General features: G+C 41.4%; 1 protein-coding gene and 1 pseudogene across 26 annotated transcripts in view; one reads left to right on the forward strand and one right to left on the reverse strand.

The window, feature by feature from the left end:
• Positions 1-17,242, forward strand: part of SIPA1L1 (signal induced proliferation associated 1 like 1) — a 377,379-nt gene that overhangs the window by 348,048 nt on the left and 12,089 nt on the right. For all 26 annotated transcript variants that reach the window (XM_072839140.1, XM_072839145.1, XM_072839153.1 and 23 more), the window contains 3 exons: positions 3,903-4,145; positions 5,069-5,234; positions 10,058-10,304. In XM_072839140.1, the coding sequence (XP_072695241.1) occupies positions 3,903-4,145; positions 5,069-5,234; positions 10,058-10,304 (656 nt within the window). The remainder of the gene's footprint in view (positions 1-3,902; positions 4,146-5,068; positions 5,235-10,057; positions 10,305-17,242) is intronic.
• LOC140640804 (U4 spliceosomal RNA) lies at positions 10,707-10,773 on the reverse strand (annotated as a pseudogene).

Consider the following 17,242-nt stretch of genomic DNA (forward strand, 5'->3'; position numbering starts at 1 on the left):
CGTATGGCATTTGTGGAAGAGTTCTGCATTCCTTTTCTTCATTTTAAAAGCAAACAAATGGGATATTTGTTATCAAGAGGTAAAAACTAAATGAGATTGCATGGCTTTTAAATTTATGTTGCCCTTTGAGGGGTTGTGAGGATTTTGTTTTTTCTTTCCCTTCCTCTCTAGCTACAAAAATCTCTGGGAAAAAAGGAAACTGTTGGAGCAATCAGAATATGGCTAGTCGTTTCTTCTTATCATATTTTGTGTGTGTGTGAAGTTTGAGCCCGGTACCTCCTCCTAGTTACAAAAATAAAGGAAATGTTTATATCTGATCTGCAGCAATAAGGCTCAGTTATGTGAAGAACCTTCCAGATCACCTTCGTTCTGTGCCCTGTTCCCTTGTTCCATCCTTTGCCCCATCCCCTCAACCTGTGGCAGAGCCTCATGGACTGATAGGGCCTTCTTCACCTTTCAGGTCCTCTACTTTTGATTTATTTTTTGTGGGTGTGTTCTCGTTGAAGTATAACACACATACAGAAAGAGGTTCAGGTCATACCTGTGCATCAGCATGAATTTTCACAAAGTGAACATACCCACGTAATCACCATTCAAATCAAGAACTGGAACATAGCTGACATCCAGACACCCCTCCTCTCACTTGCCTTTCCTGGTCATTCCCACCTCCTTCCCAAGATAAACACAATCTTGAACCCTAAAATCACACACGCATTTTGCCTATTTTTGGCTTTATATAAATGGAATTGTACCATATGTTTTATTCTGTGTCTGGTGTCTTTAAGTCCGCATTATGTTGGTGAGATTCATCCGTGTGTTGTAGGTAGTAGCATTAGTTTATTTTCATTGCTGTGTTATATTTACATTGTGAGAACATACCACAACTCGTGTATCCATTCTACTGTTGAACATGTGGAGTGTTTCCAGTTTTGGGGGTATTACAGATTCTTGTGTATGTCCTTTGATACATATATGTGTGCATTTCTGATGAGTATAAACCTAGGAGTAGTGTTGCTATGTCCTACGATACGCATACATTCAACTTTAGCAGAGAATGTGAACCAGTGTGTCACAACCAGACTGTGACAAGTAGCACTCGCATCAGTAGAGTGTGAGAGTTCTGGTTGCTTCACACCCTTTCTAGCACTGGATGTTACAAGTCTTTTTAATTTTAGCTATTCTGATTGGGGTGTCCTGGTTCTTCTTTTAGCTGCAATTTGCATTTTCCTAATAACTGATGATGTTAAGCACTAGTTTATTGGACTTTTAGATATCCTCATTTGGGAAATTCCCTTTCATCTTTGCTTATTTTTCCTATTAGGTTGTCTGCCTTGTTGATTTTTAGGAATCTGTTCTGGATAGGAGCCCACTGTTGGGTACATGGTTTACATCTATTCTTCTCCATGTCTTCTGAGGAATAGAAGTTCTTACTTTCAGTGGGGTTCAATCCTTTCCTTTATGATCCTATTAAAGAAACCTCTGCCTCTATCATAAAGATGTTCTCATGGGATGGCCCAGAATCTTTAGATCTGCATATAAATATGTAAGCCAACTGGAATTGATTTTTCGGTAAGGTTGTAGGTGGGGGTTCAAGACTGACTCTCATCTGTGTGTGTTCTCTCAGCACCACTACGATTTGGGTGGTTTTTGATTTTTGTTTTGTTCATTCACTTTTTTTCCCTAATAAAAAATTGTTTTTATTTTAGAATAGTTTTTGATTTGCAGAAAAGTTACAAGGCAGTACAGAGAGTTCCCACGTACCCCTCACCCGTTGTCTATGGTACATTTGTCGTGGCTAATGCATCATCACTAAGTAAAATCCATACTTTATTCCGATCAGGACCATTGGTTTTTGACAAAAAATGTGTTGCTGGCAAATGCCATGAGACCACATGCTGGTAACTAAACCTTCAGGGACAAAGTCCCCTGTCGTAGGAGCCAGTGTCTCTGGTCTCAGCCTAAACTGGAGAACTGAGCGGGGCTCACGTGTGGACTCGGATCCTGTGAGGTCATGGGGAGGGACGTGTGGAAATTCTACCACTGAAGGGCCTCCAGCGTCGTGGACCACCTGAACTCTCAGCCCCAGGCCTAAAACTCCTGAGTTGTAATGTGTGATGAGTAGCCTTCTCCTTGAGTCCCTTAGACTTTAATTTTGTAATCTTGAAGCAAAGTTTAAAATGCATTGATGATGAACAGCTTTGTACTTTAATATTTAGTCAGCGTGCTGTACATTTCATCCCCGGGACTCCTCTTCTATGTGGACGTTTGTAGCTTTTGGCCCAGTTCCTCCATCCTCCACCCTCCACATCCCTCCCCCTACACTCCTCTCCCCACCAGTGGCAACCACCAGTCTAATCTCAGTATCTGTGAGCTCAGTTTATTTTTAGATGGCATACAGAAGTGACATTATACAGTATTTGATTTATTTCAGTTAGCATAATGTCCTCCAGGTCCATGTATATTGTTGCAAGTGGCAGAATTTGCATTTGCTTTTTTTATTGGCTGCATAATATTTTATTGTATATGTATACCACATTTTCTTTATTCATTTATCCACACTCAGGTTGTTTCCACAGCTTGGCTATTGTAAATAATGCTGCAGTGAACATGGAGGGGAGTGTAGATAATTTCAGATTAGTATTTTCACTTTCTTTAGATCAATACCCAGAAGTGGAATTTCTGGATCATATGGTAGTTCTATTTTTAATTTTTTGAGGAACCTTCGTATTGTTTTCCACTGTGGCTACACCAATTTACATTCCTGCCAATGGTACAGAAGGGCTCCCTTTTTGCCACATCCTTGTGAACACCTGTTATCTCTTGTCTTTTTGATAACAACCATTCTGACAGGTGTGAGTGATAATTCATTGTGTTTTAGATTTGCATTTCCCAGATAATTAGTGAGGTTGAGCATCATTTCATATACCCATTAGCCATCTGTATATCTTCTTTGGAAAAATATTTATTCAGTTTCTATGGCCAATTTTTAGTCTGATTTTTTTTTCTATTGAAATTTTTTTCTATTGAGTTATAGGAGTTCTTTAAATATTTTGGATTTTGTGCCCTTATCAGGTATACGATTTATAAGTATTTTCTCTCATTCACTAGGTTGCCTTTCATTTTATTGATGGTTTCCTTTGCTGGACAGCTCCTTAATTTGAGGTAGTCCTCAACTTATTTTTGCTTTTGTTGCCTTGCTATTAGGGTCAAGTCCAGAAACATCATTGCCAAGATTGATGTCAAGGACCTTACCCCCTGTGATTTCCTCTAGGAGTTTTATGGTTTCAGGTCTTATGTTCAAATCTTTAATCCATTTTGAGTTGTTTTTTGCATATGGTGTAGGATAGTGGCCCATTTTCATTCTATTGAACAGCTTTTTAGAGAATCCTTCTTCATGCCAGACACCATGACGAAGGAGACGTCCGTGGGCCCCTTTGGCCTTGGATGTGGGTGTTTGGAGAACTGTATGCTGATCCAGCTCTGACCTGTGGAGCCATCATCATGACCCTTAGTTCCGAGGAAGGCAAGGCAGACAGCCACTGAGACTGCCAGACATTTTATTGCCAATTCTCCTGTTCCTGTCTCTTCTAGACCACCATAACAAACTCTGGTGTGCCAGCATGTTTCAGAGCGTCCCTGACAGTCCCAGCTATTTTTACCTTTTAATTTAAAGTGCAGACGAAGCCCCAGTGACCATGTTTCATTTTTACAGCAGACATTTAAATTATTGCGAGAAAACAAGAAAGACTAGTCAGCCCATGCCATTAATATTTTATGAAATAGTCATTGTTCTTTAACCTGGCCATAACCCCTGTCCTGGACGACACTTTTACAGCCATCGTGCTGACCCCGGGGATGCACACATGCACACTGGGGTTCTTCTTTGTCATGCTTCTCCTCAGTACCATGAGCTCCCGACACTCTGCCAGCCCGGTGGTCTTCACCAGTGCCAGAAGTTCCCCTAAAGAAGAGCTTCATCCTGCCACATCACAGCTCGCACCTTCCTTCCCCTCCTCCTCCTCCTCCTCCTCTTCGTCTGGCCCTAGGACCTTCTACCCTCGCCAGGGCGCGACCAGCAAGTACCTGATTGGGTGGAAAAAACCCGAAGGAACCATAAACTCCGTGGGATTTATGGACACGAGAAAGTAAGAATTCTTTTGCTTCTCTTGCTGGGTGGTTTGCTTTTATTTTTTTTTTTAATTTTTATTTATTTATGATAGTCACAGAGAGAGAGAGAGAGAGAGGCAGAGACATAGGCAGAGGAAGAAGCAGGCAGGCTCCATGCACCGGAAGCCCGATGTGGGATTCGATCCCGGGTCTCCAGGATCGCGCCCTGGGCCAAAGGCAGGTGCCAAACCGCTGCGCCACCCAGGGATCCCTGGTTTGCTTTTAATGTGACAGAGAACAGAAAAGGTTGAGGCAGTTTCCTACCCCAGAGGAGTCCAGCTGGGGTTTGGTAGGGAGAGGGGCTTTTTCCTCCCGTTATTTCTCTGCTTCATTCCTTAATAAGTTGTGTGGCAAAACATTGATTTGAGAATCTCGGATCTCATAGGAAAGATTATGTCTGAAGAACAGACCTCAGAATAATTGACCCTCAGGCCCAAAGACAACACGCTCCCTTGGATGATATTAATCACAGCCTTCCCATGTAATTGGTAACTCAGGAGCCACCAGAGGGAGTGCTAGAAAGTGACTGCCGTGAATATAAAGAACTTTTTGACAAAATAGTACAGAGAAAAGCAAAACTACCTCTAAATGATTCATTCAATTATGTTGTTGGTGTTTGTACAAAATTTACATTTGGGATTCATAGCCTGTGGTCTTACTAATAAGTCTGGCTAATTTTGGCTTAGTGGAGCTAATAGTTTCCTGTAGAAGGACAATTTATCAATCAGCTTTTTTATTTTGTGTTTCCCATCAGTTGTGTCTCTTTCACAAGCATTTATGTGAGCAGATCGGCCTTTGTCCTCCTTTGGTATTTCCCCCCTGACTTACAGCCTCAAGGTGCATCGTGCCCTTATGTCACCTGTGTCTGTTGGTCTCTCCCATCTCTTCCCTTCCTTTCAAGGCGCCATCAGAGTGACGGCAACGAGATAGCGCACACGAGGCTGCGCGCCTCGACCAGGGACCTCCGGGCGTCCCCCAAGCCGGCCTCCAAGTCCACCATCGAGGAGGACCTCAAGAAACTCATTGACCTGGAAAGCCCCACCCCCGAATCCCAGAAGAACTTTAAGGTACATGCGAGGCAGAGCCCAGCGCGTTCGGGAGGCCAGACGGGGTGGAGCTGCTCACCGCAGCGGTGCCCTCCGGCTCCGGGAGGTGTAGGCTCCGGGCTCCTGCCACCGCCTGCTCCCCAAAGTTAGCTCAGTGTTTTCCAAGTGTTCTGTCCCCGCTCTCACACCTTAGGCCAGCTTTATATCTGCCTGTCCCTGCCGCCAGTCTTGTATCTTCTTCAGTGTACCCTGCTCCACTGCATGAGCCACGCTTTTTCACAGACGTTAACTTGATGACATTGCTTCTGAGAACTTTGCAGAGGCACCCGTGGTTCCCTCATCAGAAAGTTTTCTGTAAATGCTTTAGTGCCTTCTATCTGAAGGGTCCCTCCCAGTACCAGGAGCCCCCCATTCACCTCCTGCACTGAGGCCCCGCCTCTGCCCCCTGAGCCCCGCTGGGCGAGCCTACCAGCTGTGCACCACATCCTGTTCAGTCTCTCGGGAAATAGCCCGATGGACACCCACTCTCTTCACCCTTCATCCCCAAAAGCCACCTCTTCAGCCCAGAAAACTAGGTCTACATACTTATCTTCAGAACTTTCTAGACTCTTAACTTCACAGAACCTTCTCTCCACTTGCCTCATGGAATTTCAGACTAGAAGTGTCTTCTTTAAACCGAGCCTCCCTCCCCATCGAGCACATATTCAGGGTTTACGTTTGTGTGTCAGTGGCCAGAACTTTGCAAGACCCTGTGGAAGAATTTGTTTTTCCCACCTCAGCTCAGAGGACCCCTGAAGCTGGTACTTTTAAGGCTCTTCGCTTTCTTGTCCTGAAAGTGTCCAGTCTTGCCCTCCCGGGGCTCTGAACTGGTGTTTGTTGGGTGGGGCCCAAAGGTACTGCGCTCTGAGCACAAGGCTTCTACATGCAGTGTGTTGTGTAGCCCTAGGAGAAGGGACTCTACCCCCAGGAAGGTCAGGGCAGCAAACTTGGACATGTTCTCTTGTCCAGGCTCTTAGTTGAACGACTGGGTAGTCTGTTTAAAGTTACTAAAGAGTGTAATTTAAGAAGAACTCTGGCATTTGATTGAAAAGGTAAGCTGAAGTATTTCCCTCACTGCTTGCTGTCCTCAAACTGGAATCAGAATGCAGGGGGCAAACCTAGTGGGATGAGCTGTGTGCCCTTGTCCATTCCCATTCACGCTTTCTCATCACCACTCTGGTGTGTATGTGCATGCCTTCCTCAAGGGTCAGATAGACACCCTAACCTTGAAAGATCAGCATTTACAGAAATTATATGTACTCCAAAAGCCATTCTGGGGTTCTGCTGAGAAACAAAAGGTTTATTAACATAAACATTAATATCATAAATCATTTTAAAGACTTGCCATTCTTGATTTCTGTGATTTTTGTTTCCTAAGCCAGCACTTACCAGTTCTGAAGCATCATCCAGGGTATAAATGGTTTCCTTAGTAACCTCGCAAAAGATAGTCCTTGAAACTTCTCTATCCATCAGAACCCACAGAGGTGTATTAAAACGTTTAAGTACCAGTTTCAAAATAAATTTTTTTTTCAGATTTTTTTCCTTTGAGGTTAGAGGAGAATAAAACTTGCCCTGAAAGGAGTCTTCCCCCAATTCTCAGTTTTAACATTTTTGGAAAGGGGCAAACTCAGAGCTTTCATTCTTTTGATTTACTGATGCAGTGGAAATAATTGAAAGCAAATGTCTGTTTTGTCCTTATTCCAGTTCTCGGCTTTTATTTCCAAAATGAATTATTTTAATATTCCTAGTTGAAGCAGGGGTGCGCTTTCTTTATGTCATGATGGCATTACAACGAGACCCTCTGCAAAGAAAGCATTCTGCTGGCTACTCTGTTACTGGGCAAGACTGGAAAGCAGGGCCTGGAAACAAGGATGTTTTTTTCTCTAGTATCCTCCTTTCCAGCTTGGTTTCAGATGAGTTTAGCTAAGTAGCTCTGTGTGTCTTTGAGATTCTCCGTCAGAATGCCCATGGCTGTGCTGTGTCAGGAAGGCCAGCATGCCCTTGAGAATCTTCCAGGCTGTGCCTGGCTCAGGGCACTGAGCCACTGCATCAGGTGTCAGGATCCCAGCAGTGGCCAGCTTTGGGCTGTGACACTTGGAACCCATTGGCTTTCTTGGATAGCAAGTGCTTCCTATGAGTTATCATTAATATCAAATGACCGTGTCCCTCCCCGGCTTACTTGCCAGCAGAGCGAGCTATCTGCTGCAGGACATGGCAGGCTCTGCAGGGCAGGCCTGTGGCTCGGAGGTAGGTGGCTGCAGGGCCTAAGCAGTTGCCGCAGAGCTCCTGCCTCAAGGGAAACGGCGGAGCTCTCACATTCTGAGGAACCCCATCGGCAGGCAGAGAAGGGATCACCTTATCTTCCCTGAGGGCTATGTCCAGCGGCAGGTGAACAGAGCAAACTACTACTCGTGCTTTGCAGCTGGAAGTCTCAGGCAGAGACCAAAGGGAGAGGCTTCGTGCAGCTCCAGGGTTCAGGCAGAGCCGTCCTGCTTACTGCAGGTGCTTTACCCACCTCCCGGAAGCCAGGACGACTGGCCTCAGGGAACGAAAATATCACTTCCCTAGGCCTTGTTCCTCAGCTTTGAAATAGAGACCCGGAGTAGATCAGTGACGCCCAGATGATTTTAAAATTCAGGGAACTTTTTAAATGAAATTATACACAGAAGTCCCATACGTAGAACTGAGAAAGCAGAATTTCTCAGAAGAGAGGGGTGGGTGTCCTGGATGCCTGGGCCCCTGCTGAACGTCCCTTCTCCCCAGGCAGGATGCTGGGAAGAACCCATAGAGGTGAGAACACCCCGGCCTAATGTGTTCTCAGGTCCCTTCCAAGCCAGCTGTTGACTCCATCTTGGTTCTTGCCCAGGGCTGGCAGCACTGGGCACCACCCAGCAAGCACCCTGCATAGCAGGGACAGGGCGCTCCTGGAACTAGACCAGTGTGCCTACCTTCAAGACTGGAGTAGAAGAGGGACAGAGTGGGGGGCCACCCCAATAACTTGGGACAAGACACTTGTTAATGGGTGGAAAGCAACAAGGCCGATTGCTACCTTCTGTCTCCTACCCTGCTTCCCTTTAGCACAAGATGTTAAAACTTTTAATAAAGAATGCTGCCTAAAGGATCTCTTCAAGGTAGCAGTTCACTGCCTCGATTAAATATTTTAATATTTCCCAAAGAGGCTAAAACTAGAATTGGTGGAAAACCACCTTCCCATATAACCATCCGGGTAAGGATACTCCCTAGAAAAGGATGTCCCTTTGCTGAGCTCAGAGGTGCTAAAGAAGATCGGGAGCAGTGTTTGAATGGAGAGATCTGGGGCCTGGCCCGGTAGGCAGGAGCCTTAATGTGATAGTCCTAGAAGCTTGCAGATAGGAGAGAGTGAATCTGGCTATATTTTTTAAAATTATAATCAGCAAGCCATTTAACCTCTGTAATGCCCACCATTATCTATGAGGTGAAAAGAGAAATCACTGTTTCCATACCCAGTTCTCTGCATTTAAAGACACAGAGCATTTATCACAGCAGCTTCATCTTCCGGGCAAGCATATATGTACCTTCCACTTACTCATGAATTTTTAGAAGTGAACACAATTTTACACAGTTGGCTACATCTGGGGCTCATTTACAACATGTTTGATCGATAATTGCAGCAACTGTGCATACCACTTTGTGGGTAGCTTTGGCTTAATTAACTCTTGGGTTGAGGAACAGAAGCATGTTAGACCCAGAGCACATGAATGAGCCAGGTGTCAGTGCTGTTCTCAGGGTCCTAAATGGAGACGTGGCTGTGTCACTATCTCTCTGCCCCTTCAAAGTATCATGGAAAGTCCCACAGAGGCTTTCTGCCAGCTATGACTCAGCCCTCCTACTCACATCTTCACCTGTCCTCCACATTGTTCTCCCTGTCAAGGTGAACACAAATCTAAGGAGGAATGAATAAGTATAACTTTATTGCTAACAGACCAAATACTCTTTTGGCTCTCAGGCTGGAAATTTAAATATTGTTAATGTGTCTGTTGTTTCTCAATGCATGGGAGTCGAGCTTGCTTTCTGCAGAAGAATCTCATGTAAAATCAAATTGGTAAGCAAGGCAAAAGACAGAGATAGCAGCTATTTAGAACTTCTGCCATTTATATATAACTGTATAAATATTTGTCACTTACTAAGACGGCTTCCCTATTTTAATTTAATGAATAGAGATCCATCCTAAAAAACAATATCTGAAACTCATTAAATACACTATTAGTAGTTGATGTTTATCAAGAGGCATCTACTTACTAGAGTTAATCTGTTCTGATGATCTTTTGCTCGTTGCCCAGCAAACATGGCATCACTTGCTAGGCTTCTGGGGACACCCTCCTGGCATTGTGGCTGTTCCCCTGGGGACCACTGACAAACGCTATTGTGATCAGTCCAGTGGCTCATTTAATCCTGAGACATATTGGGCTCAGATTCGGTCAGTGGCACATGATTCAGATAAAACACCTCTTTGTCTGATTGTTATCTTGCTCTTACCACAACATGGTCCTGCTCTATCTACTTACTCTCACATCTGAATCGTGTGGCACCGACAGGCTACAGGCAGCATGTTGAGCCACAAGGATAAAGGAACTCCCACCTCTGCTCTGAAGGATATGTAGATAGAGACTCTGGAGCCTGGAGGCTTCCTTGCCAAGCTCCAGGATTTGAAAGGAGTGTGCCCTCTAAGAGCAGTGAGTTTTGTCAGCCCGTTCCCCCCACCCCAACCCAGGACCTGGGGGTGCGGCCCAGGAGACTAACTTTGTTGTCGTGACTCTGTTTTACAGTTCCACGCACTATCTTCTCCTCAGTCCCCATTTCCTCCCACCCCCACCTCAAGACGGGCCCTGCACCGAACGCTGTCAGATGAGAGCATATACAGTGGCCAGAGGGAGCACTTCTTCACCTCCAGGGCTTCACTTCTGGACCAAGCCCTGCCCAACGACGTCCTCTTCAGTAGCACATACCCTTCTCTTCCCAAGTCTCTCCCATTGCGGAGGCCTTCTTATACCTTGGGAATGAAGTCGTTGCATGGTAAGTTAGTGTTCCCACCGCAGCCCTGCAAAGAGGCCAGTCCCCAAAGAGAATGGCCACTCCGTGTGCTGACAGAGTGGTGCCTGGAGGAGGTGTGGCCTGCCTGTTCCAATTCTCAGCTCACCAACCTCCCTCTATCAGCCTGGCACCTGTAATCCTAGACCGTGGGGTACAGGTGCTCAGCCTCACCAGACCAGAAGAGTCATCTGGGATGCTTGTTCTATTTTTTATCAAGATGTAACTAACTTACAACATTATATTAGTTTCAGATGTACAACATAATGATTCGATGTTTGTATCTGTTGTGAAATGGTCACCACAGTGTCTAGTTAATACTCGTCACCTTGCATAGTTGCAAAGTTTTTTTTTGTGATGAGAACTTTTAAGATTCATTCTTAGCACCTTCTATTAGCAATAATCGTGCCTCGGATAACCCTCATTGGCTACGATACTACCACTGCACAAAGCTCATTCTTAGCACCTTCTAAATATGTGGTAATTATTACTGTAGTCACCATGCTGTACATTACAGTAAGCCCTGTGACTTATTTGTCTTTCTTTTATTTCAATCAGCCTAGGACCCTCAAGTTCCATCCATGTTGTTGCAAGTGGGAAGATTTCATTTTTTCAGACTGAGTAATATTCCATTATATATATATATATATATATATATATATATATATATATATCATCCATCCATCAGTAGACACTTAGGTTGTGTCCGTATCTTGGCCATTCATGCAGTGAACATGGGGATACTTTTTTTTTTCAAGAATGTTTTTGCTTTCTTCAGATAAATACCTGGAGTGGAATTTCTGGATCATATGGTAGCTCTGTTTTTGAGAAACCTCTATACTGTTTTCCACAGCGGCTACACTAATGTACATTCCCATTAACCATGCACGAGGGCTCCCTTTTCTCTACCACCAATGTTTGTGTCTTCCCTTTTGGATAATAGGTACTCTAACAAGTGTGAAGTGGTATCTCACTGTGGTTTTGATTTGCAAATCCCTGATGATTAATGATGCTGAGCAGCTATTCCATTTACCTCTGTTGGCCATCTGTATGTTTTCTTTGGAAAATGTCTATTGAGATTCTCTGCCCATTTTCTAATTGGTTTGTTTTTCGGTTATTGAGTTGTAGGAATTCTTTATATATTATGAATATTACCCCTGATCAGACCTGATTTTCAAATATTTTCTCCCAGTTCATAGGTTGCCTTTTCATTTTGTTAATGGTTGTCTTTGTTCCACAGAAATTTTTTCATTTGCGTGTAGTCTACTTGTTTGTTTTTGCCTTTGTTACCTTTGCTTTTAGTGTCAAATCCAAAAGATTATCATCAAAACTGATGTCAGAGAGCTGACTGCCTGTGTTTCTTCTGGAAGTTTCAGTTTCAGGACTTACAATCATGTCTTTTATCCATAAGAAGTTAACCCTTTTTTTTTTTCCCATAATGAGTTAACTTTTGTGGATTGGTATAAAATAGTGCTCTGGTTTCATTCTTTTACATGTGTCTGTCCCCAATTTTCCCAACACTGTTTATTAGAGACTGTCCTTTCCCTATTGTATATTCTTGGCTCCCTTGTCATAAATTAATTGACCACATATGCATATGTTCATTTCTAGGCTCTCTGTTCCATTGATGTGTCTGTTTTTATGCCAATAACGTATTGTTTTCATTACTATAGCCTTGTAATGTAGTTTGAAATCAGGAAGTGTGATACCTCTAGCTTTGTTTTTTTCCCAAGATTAGCTTCGGCTATTCAGAATCTCTTGTAATTACGATTTTAGGATTGCTTGTTCTACTTCTGTGGAAAATGTCATTAAAATTTTAGTAGGGATTGCACTGAATCTGTAGATTGCTTTGGGTAGTATGAACATTCTAACAATATTAGTTGTTTTATGAGCATGGAACATCTTTCCATTTATTTGTGTCTTCAGTTTCTTTTATCAGTGTCTTAGAGTGTACAGGTTAAAGTTATTCCTAGGTATTTTATTCCTTTTGATAGACTTATGAGTGGGATTGTTAATTTCTCTTTATGATATTTTGTTATTAGTATATGAAAGTGCAACAGATTTGTGTGAATTGATTTGGTATCTTGCAACTTCACTGAATTCCTTTATTAATTCTTAGAGTTTTTTGGTTCAGGGTTCCCAAATATAATATCATGCCATCTGCAAATAGTGAGTTTTGCATCATATTTGGATGCCTCTTTTCCCTTGTCTAATGCTCTGGCTAGGACTTCTAATACTTTGTTGAATGAAAGTAGTGAGTGTGTGTATCCTTGTCTTGTTCCTGACCTTAGAGGAAAGCTCTCAGCTTTCACCATGGAGTATGATGTCAGTTACGGGCTTGTCATACACGACCTTTTTAGGTTTAAGTATATCCCCGCTATACCCACGTTTTGAGATTTTTTTTGTCATAAATGGATGTTGCTTTTTGTCAAATGCTTTTTCTGCATCTACTGAGTTGATTATATGATTTTTATCCTTCATTTCATCAGTGTGCTGTATCACATTAATTGATTTGCGGATGTTGAACCATCTTTATTTTTTTTTTTTTGAACCATCTTTATATCCCTGAGACAAATCCCACTTAATCATAGTATATGGTCCTTTTAATGTTTTGTTGAATTTGGTTTGCTCACATTTTGTTGAAGTTTTTTATATCTATGTTCATCAGGGATATTGGCCTGTGATTTTTTTTTCTTGTGGTGTCCCTATCTAGTTTTGGTATCAAGGTGAGTAATGCTAGCCTCATAAAATAAGCTTCAAAGTGTTCTTTTGCTGCTTTTCCTTTTTTGGGAAGAGTTTTAAAAGGGTTTTCTTTGAATGTTCAATAGAATTCACCAGTAAAGTCATCTGTTCCTGGGTTTTTGTTTGAATCAGTAATCACAAACCTCCCAACCATCTCCTTACTAGTTTGTTCAGATTTTCAGATTTTCGGTTTCTTCATGATTCAGTCTTAGTGACTTAGCACAGCAGGTGGCATGCCAGTCTCATAATCATGATTCAGTCTTGGCAAGTTGTATGTTTATGGGGTTTATGCATTTCTTCTTCTGCACAGTTTGTTGATGTGTAATTTATTATAGTAGTCTCAAGATCCTCTATTTCTCTGGTATCAGTTATAATGTCTGCTTTTTCATTTCTGATTTTGAATCTTCTCTTTTTCTTGGTGAGTCTAGCTAAAGCTTTGTCAGTTTTGTTTATCTTTTCAAAGAACCAATTCTTAGTTTCACTGATCTATTTTTTTGTTTCGTGTCTTAATTTTTGTTTTTTTATTTCCACTCTGATCTGTTCCTTTCTTCTACTAATTTTGGACTTTATTTGTTGCCCTTTTCCTAGTTCCTTCAGGTGTAAATTTAGATTGTTTATCTGAGATGTTTCCTGATATGTAGATATGCATTTGTCACTATGAACTTCCCTCTGGGAACTACTTTGTCCACATCCCATAAGCTTCATTCAGTATGTTGTATTTCCATTTTCATTCTTCTGAAAGTATTTCTTGATTTCTCTTGTGACGTCTTCTTTGACCCATGGTTGTTTAGTAGCATGTTATTTAGTCTCCACGTATTTGTGACTTTTCTTGTTTTCTTCTTGTAATTGGGAAGAGATGTTTAATTTCATTTCAGTCATCTTAAATTTATTGAGACTTGTGGTTTTTTTTAATTTATTCATGAGAGACACATCGAGAGAGAGAGAGAGAGGCAGAGACGCAGGTAGAGGGAGAAGCAGGCTCCACACGAAGCTCAATGCGGGACTGGATCCCAGGACCCCAGTATCACGCTGTGGGCCAAAGGCAGGTGCCAAACGCTGAGCCACCCAGGGATCTCCTTAATTTTATTAAGACTTGTGACCTCACATAATGATCCATCCTGGAGAATGTTTTATGTGTGACTGAAAAAGAATGTATATTCCTTTGTTTTGGGATGGAATATTCTGTATATAGCTGTTAAGTCCATCTGGTCTAGTGTGTCATTTAAGGTTGATATTTCCTAATTGACTGTCTGGATGATCTGTCAATTGGTGAAAGTGGGTTATCAGAGTCCCCTTACTATTACCAAATTGCTATTTCTCCCTTTAGGTCTGATTATATTTGCTTCCATATTTAGGTACTCCAATGTTGGGTACATAAATATTTTACAAATGCTATATCCTCTTATTGGACTGACCCCTTTATCATTATGGAATGCCTTTTTTTGTCTTTATTATAGTCTTTTGTTTTAAAGTCTTTTTTGTCTGATATAAGTGTAACTATACCAGCTTTCTTTTGGTTTCCATTTACCTGGAATATCTTTTTTCATTCCTTCACTTTCAATGTGTCCTTACTTCTCAAGTGACTCTCCTACAGGCAGCATATAGACGGGTTATGTTTTTTAACCATGCAGCCACTCTGTCTTTTCATTGGAGAATATAGTCCATTTACATTTAAAATAAATAATGATAGGCATATCCTTTTGGCTCTTTTGTAGTTCTTCTGTGTTCCTTTCTTCTGCTGCTGCTCTCTTCCTTTATGGTTTAATAACTTTCTGTAGTGTTAGGCTTAGATTCCTTTCCCTTTATCCTCTGTGTGTATCTATCATAGGTTTGTGCTGTGTGGTTGCCATGAAGCTTTCCTATAACTTATATTTATTTTCAGTTCATAACAACTTAAGGTTAGAATGCATTCTAAAGTTCTACATTTTTACTCTCCCAACATTTTCTGTTTTTGATGTCACAGTTTACATCTTTTTATCATGTGTATCCCTTACCTAATTACAGTTGACCCTTGAGAAACAAGGGAATATGGTCAAAAATCCATGTAAACCTGACTTCCCAGAAATATTAACTACTGAGAGCCTAGTGTTGACCAGAAGACTTACCAATAACATAAACAGTCATTTCAAATATTTTATATGTTATAGATCTTATATACTATATTCTTACACTAAAGTAAGTTAGAAAAAAGAAAAGTGAAAATCATAAGAAGACACATTTACAGTACGGTCTTTACCAATACCATAAGTTTACCTTGTCTATTTACATGATTAACCATCTATCAGTACCTATCCCAATTTTGTCTAATATGATACAAAACACTGTAGATATTATACACATTGCTAAGACTAGACATCAAAAGTGAAACTGTATCAAAAGTGAAAAAATCTGTACTTATTTACAGATGTAACAATTCATGCATTGATAGTGAAGCAGCAGCAATATGATTGCTCTATGGTAGCCTAGTGGAATTGATACAATTCTTCACAGTAGCCTTGCATATACACTAATGAATAAATCAATAAAAATATTTTATGGCATAAAGTACTACAGTCATATTCATAGTACAGTTTTAGAAACATTGTTACATTTTTAAAAAATCACTTACCTGTGATAATAGGCTGATACAGTTTCTCAGTTACAAGAGTGAGAGGCATGCTTTAATGTAATTCCTTGAAAGCAAAATTATAAAACAGTAAGAAAACTAAAATATTAATTTTATATTAAACATCACTCACAAATGCCTAGGTAAGGACAGGCTATCCGGTTCCATACAAGACTTACACTCTCAGTTTTCTTTCTATATGATGAATACTTTGGCAATGATGATGATGACACAAAAGCATCTCGTACAATTCTTGCTGTAGAGTTATTAGATTTTCACACAAAAACAACAGATAAGTTTATTAACTATATGGCTTGATGATTATTTATTATTCATTAAATGGAAGTGGATCATTGTAAAGGTTCTGCACCCTTGTCTTCACATTGAATAGAGGAGAGGGAAGAAGATGAAGGGATGGCGAAGATGGAAGGGGAGGTGGGAGAGGCAGACATATTCCATGTAACTCTATGGAAATTCATTGTCATTTTTGGCTTTTCTGCTTTTTTTTTTTTTTTCCTAAATATGTTTTTATACAGTACTGATCCTTCCACTGTGAACTTTAGTTTTGGGGCCCATATCCTAAAATGGTTCATGTTGTAAAAGAAGTCAGAAGCAGTCTTGGAGAATCAGAACCCTTCTGCCAGACTATCTAATGTCAATTTGTTTTCTGGCACTTCTTCTAAGTCTTGTTCCTCTTCATCTGGCACTGGTTTGGAAGCACTCATCTCCATCAAGTCATCTTCTGTTCATTCCTCTGATGTGGTGTCTATTAGTCTTGGATTTCTCCAGGATCTGCATCTTAAAACCCTTCACCTCCTACCTTTTTTGCCATATTCACAGTCTTTTTCATGATTTCCTTGATTGGCTCTGTCATAAATCCTGTGAGGTTATGTACAACATCTGGACGGTTTTCTTCAGCAGGAATCCATTATTTAGGGCTTGATTGTTTTCATGGCTTTCTCTGTTACAATGATGGCATCTTTGACGGTATAATCCTTCCAGAATTTCATGATGTTCTATCACAGTTCCCTTCTATAGTGTTGACAATCCTTTCCACAGAATACTGTGTGTAATCAGCCTTAGAGGTTCTTATGACCTATTGATCTGGAGGTTGAATTAGAGATGTCCTGTTTGGGTGCAAGTAGACCACTTCGACACCTTTGGTGTTGAACTCATGGGGTTCTGGGTGGCCGGGGCATTGTCCAGTATCAAAAGTACTTTAAAAGGCAATTCCTTACTGGCAAGGTACTTCCTGACTTCATGGACAAAGCATCAATGGGACTAGTCCAGAAAAAGGGTCTTCTTATACAGCCAAAAGTCTGGCAGCTGGTATTGTTTCCCTTCAAGATTCAGGGGTTGGTAGGATTATAGAAAAGGGGAGTTTTCATCCTAAACCAAACTGCATTTGCACAAAATAGTAGTCTGTCCCTTCCTTAAATCCTGCTGCTCACTTCTCTTCATATGGAGTAAATAATAAATGTCTTTTGTGGCATTTTATTCCAGAACAGGGCACTTTCGTCTGCATTAAAAAGCTGTTCAGTCAGATATCCATTCTCCTCAATGATTTTCTTAATGG

This window comes from Canis lupus, chromosome 9 (genome assembly GCF_048164855.1).
Source record: "Canis lupus baileyi chromosome 9, mCanLup2.hap1, whole genome shotgun sequence".
Taxonomy (NCBI): domain Eukaryota; kingdom Metazoa; phylum Chordata; class Mammalia; order Carnivora; family Canidae; genus Canis; species Canis lupus.